The 4,204-nt window shown below is 51.4% G+C and overlaps 1 protein-coding gene across 1 annotated transcript in view; it reads left to right on the top strand.

The window, feature by feature from the left end:
* Positions 1-1,202: 1,202 nt before the first annotated feature.
* LOC113407764 (cytochrome P450 2D14-like) overlaps positions 1,203-4,204 on the top strand; it is a gene marked incomplete at its 3' end in the record, with an annotated part of 9,634 nt that continues 6,632 nt past the window's right edge. The window contains exon 1 of the mRNA XM_026657833.1: positions 1,203-1,508. Coding sequence (XP_026513618.1) covers positions 1,296-1,508 — 213 coding nt within the window. The remainder of the gene's footprint in view (positions 1,509-4,204) is intronic.

Below are 4,204 nucleotides of genomic sequence, written 5' to 3'. Positions count from 1 at the left end.
CACCATGGGCCAGAACCGGTGCGGGAAAAAGATGTTACTGAATTGAACGTGGCACATATGTAGTACACAAGTGCCCCAGACATGTGGCTGCAGCCTGTCTGCTTGACACCAGTGGATTGCATGCTCATGGATCTAGCTGGAAGGAAAATCCTGTCTTGTGAGTGTCTGTCCTAATTACCACTTGCTTGCTGGATAAACCACTTCATTATGGGTTAATGTCTACACAAGGAATGTAGAGCGCGTGGGGATAGCTTCCCAGGCAGCATGATTTCACATCTTATTCTACCACACTAGGAAGCTATCCCTCACGTGAACTACATCTCTGCGCAGGCATTACTTACCATCACTGCTACATTTATGGTTTACTCTCTTGCTTGAAAATGTGGAGAAAAATATGCTCATTGGTCCTACTCTTTACATGTATTCTCGGTGTCACATATATAATGCCTCCAAATTGCTGTACACAGAGAGCAGGAAGGTGGCGGAGATAGAACCAAGCCAGAGACATGTATAGACATGAGATTTGGTAAGCAGACATGAGATTTTAATCCTAACCACATCAAACAACATCAGTTCAAAGGTAGGATACCAAAGAATCAGATGCCACAATGCACATTACACCAATCTTCACATGCCACCTGTTAGTGAATTATTATACATCATTATTATTATACATTATTTAGGGGGGATTCCTGTCAAACTCTGTGCACCTCTGCCAGTTGGCATCAGGAGGTGCCTTTCCCCTCATGTTCCATCACGGGTTCTCAAACTGGGGGTCGGGACCCCTCAAGGGGTCACAAGGTTATTATGGGGGGTTGCGAGTTGTCAGTCTGCACCCCAAACCCCGCTTTGCATCCAGCATTTATAATGGTGTTAAATATATTTTAAAAGTGTTTTTAATTTATAAGGGGGGTCGCACTCAGAGGCTTGCTATGTGAAAGGGGTCACCAGTACAAAAGTTTGAGAACCACTGTGTTACATACCACAGATGCTGGAAATGGAGTTATGCCCTTTCCCTTTTGCAAGGGCTGGGCCACCCTTCCTTACCACTCCCCTGCGAGTTTGTATTATCTAGGCAGAGGAGGGACTATAGAGAAATTCTGGCCAGGCAGCTCCAAGCTGTGACATTATCAAGAGAGGGGCGGGTGTCTGAGAAATAAACAGAGAGAGAGAGAGAGAACGGGTGGAGGAAACTAGGGAGACAGAAATAGCAAAGAGTGAGAGAACAGGAGCAGGAAAAAGAGGCAGGGGTGAGAGTTAAAAACACGTGGGGGGAGGCAAAGGGAAGAGAGATCATGGAGCTGCTCCTGTGGCTCTGGTCCCAGCTTCGATCCTGCGGGAACAACCTCCCAGCACTGGGCATAGCCCTCACAGTCTTCGCTCTGCTATTTGATTTCCTGAAGCGCAGGAAGAGCTGGAGTCGCTACCCACCAGGGCCGACCTCTCTGCCATTCATTGGGACCATGCTGCAGATCGATTTCCACAACCCGCACCGCTCCTTTACCCAGGTCAGTGCCAGAGGGGCTGGAGAGCACAGCTAAGGTGACCAGATAGCAAATGTGAAAAACTGGGATGGGGTGGGGGGTAATTGGTGTCTATATAAGACAAAACCCTGGATATCAGAACTGTCCCTATAAAATCGGGACATCCGGTCACCCTAAGCACAGCGTGCTGGGGAACAGAGCTGGTGCAGGCTGGTGGTTCCTTAATCCAGCAGGTGTGGGCTGGAGGGGTTATTTTACATGCTGGGGCATGTCAGTAGCAGTCAGTCCACTAGGGGAGGAGGGGCTCTAACGCTCTCTGATTACAGCAGAACCTCAAAGATAGGAACATCAGAGTGGTGGACTTACCGGTCAACCGGACACCCTCTGGAACCGGAAGTCCTCAATAAATCAGGCAGGCAGCAGCGCAGAACAACAACAACAAAAAATACCCCCGCAAATACCGTACTGCCTGGGGCTCAGGGCTTCAGCCAAGGGGGTTGAGGCCGCAGCCGCAGGGTGGGGGAATCAGGGCTGGGGGGACTCAGGGCTTCTGACCCTCGGGAGCAGCGGGGCTCAGAGCTTTAGGGGCGGCACCTCCCTCGGTCTAAAGCCCTGAGCACTGGCGCTTCTGCTGGGCAGAAGCCCTGTGCGCTCCGCCCAGGGTCAGAAGCTTCCGACTCTCCCGCCCCCACTCTGACTCCCCCGACCCCCACCCCCCCTGGGGCTGCAGCCCCCCCCCCCCCCCCCCCCCCCCGCTGATGTCCCTAACTTCCTCTTCAGAGTTACAGACGGACACCTGAGGTGTCCCTAACTGCGAGGTTCTCCTGTATCTGGTGTGGCTTTGCTCTGGCTCTAGAATCCAGAGGGCAACATTCCACTCCCAAGTCCAGTAGAATTCTCTGCACAAGTTGTGATAGCGCTGGAGGAGAGTGACACTCTCTCTCGCTCTCTCTCTCTCTTTACCTTCGCCCTGTAATTTCAGTTGGAGACATTGTAGTGTGTTGGGATGTTGCACAATATTAGCACCGTTAAACTGCTGCTGCATTCCACCTCAGAGATGTCTGCACTTCAGTGGTGGGTGAACTGGTCCTTTTATGTACCATTTATAGCCTCTGGGATGAAAAGGGCTAGTGAAAGATTTACTGTATATGAAAATTCATTTGTCTCTGCTCAGATCCATTAATTCAAAAGTTTCTCTGGTTTGGGGATGTGGATGCATAGACGACAGCTTCCTTTTAGAAATGATTAAGAGTCTCAGCAAAAGTGAACAAAACCATAATCTCCAGGACATGCTTTTATGTAATCTCCAGGAAACTTTAGGATGTGCTTGCTGGCTGTGTCTGCCCTAACAAGAGCACATACAACCCCTGCAGGGTTAGCTGTTTCAAGTGAATTCTTTTTCCTGTCTGGGAAACTATTGATGTAGCTGTGACGGGTTAGATCACAGAACCCCCCTTGGGAGCTGCCACCTGATGTGCCAAGACTACCTCTGCTCCTGCTTTCCTGCCCTGTCAGCTTAGGACTCCAGTGCCCTGACTGGTTTGAGCCAGACTTGCTAGCCTGCTGCAAACCCAGACCCAGGTCTGAATCACGTCCCCTAACAGCTGTAGGCTTACCTGAAAGCAGCTAACAGACGTGTTCTTATCTTTAACACTCAGATGCCCAACTCCCAATTGGGTCTAAACCCAAATAAATCCGTTTTACCCTGTATAAATCATAAACTCCTTCTGAGACCCTTTTCCAGTCCCCTCAATACATTACTTTCAAGTGGCAGGCCCCTGCCTTCACTTCACTCTGGTGTGGGACAATGTTCCCTCTAATTTTTCCCATCCATGTGCGGAATGAATTTTGTTATGTGCACCAACATGGAGGCGATGTGTGGCAGGGGTGGGGCCGAAGGGTTCGGAGTGTGGGAGGGGGCTTAGGGCTGGGGTGCAGGGGGTGAGGGCTCTGACTGGGGGAGTGGGCTCTGGGATGGAGGGGGGGATGAGGGGTTCAGGGTGTGGGAGGGGGCTCGGGGCTGGGGCAGTGGGTTGGGGTGCAGGGTGGTGAGGGCTCCAACTGGGGCTGGGGATGAGGTGTTTGGGGTGCAGGCTGCCCCAGAGCTGAAGTGGGGAGAAAGGACTCCCCCCAGTCTTCTCCCTGCCACTGCAGATCCAGGACTGGGGCCAGGGGAGTGGTGCCTCTCTCCGCCACAGCAGCTCTGGGGCTGGAGCCATGGGAGAAATGCCTCTCTCCGCCCCAGCCCCTGGGCTGGCGGAGTCCTCTCTCCCTGCCGCAGCCCCGGAGCTGGGAGGGTGTGATGGGTTGGATCACAGAAACCCCCTTGGGAGCTGCCACCCAATGTGCCAAGACTACTTCTATCCCTGTTTTCCCTGCCAGCTCAGGACCCCAGCACCCTGTCTTGCTGAGCCAGACACTTCCGTCTGCTCCAACACAGACCCAGGATCTGAACCACGTGCCCCAAAGCTGCAGGTTTACTTGAAAACAGCTCACAGAAGTGTGCTTGTCTTTAGCACTCAGATGCCCAACTCCCAGATAAATCCGTTTTACCCTGCATAAAGCTTATGCAGGGTAAACTCATAAATTGTTTGCTCTCTATAACACTGATAGAGAGATATGCACAGTTGTTTGCTCCCCCAGGTATTAATACATACTCTGAGTTAATTAATAAGTAAAAAGTGATTTTATTAAATACAGAAAGTAGGATTTAAGTGGTT

This window comes from Terrapene carolina, unplaced genomic scaffold, assembly GCF_002925995.2.
Source record: "Terrapene carolina triunguis isolate 2854851 unplaced genomic scaffold, T_m_triunguis-2.0 Scaffold351, whole genome shotgun sequence".
Classification (NCBI taxonomy): domain Eukaryota; kingdom Metazoa; phylum Chordata; order Testudines; family Emydidae; genus Terrapene; species Terrapene triunguis.
Note: the sequence above shows the minus strand (reverse complement) of the source record. Positions and strands in the feature narration are given on the sequence as shown.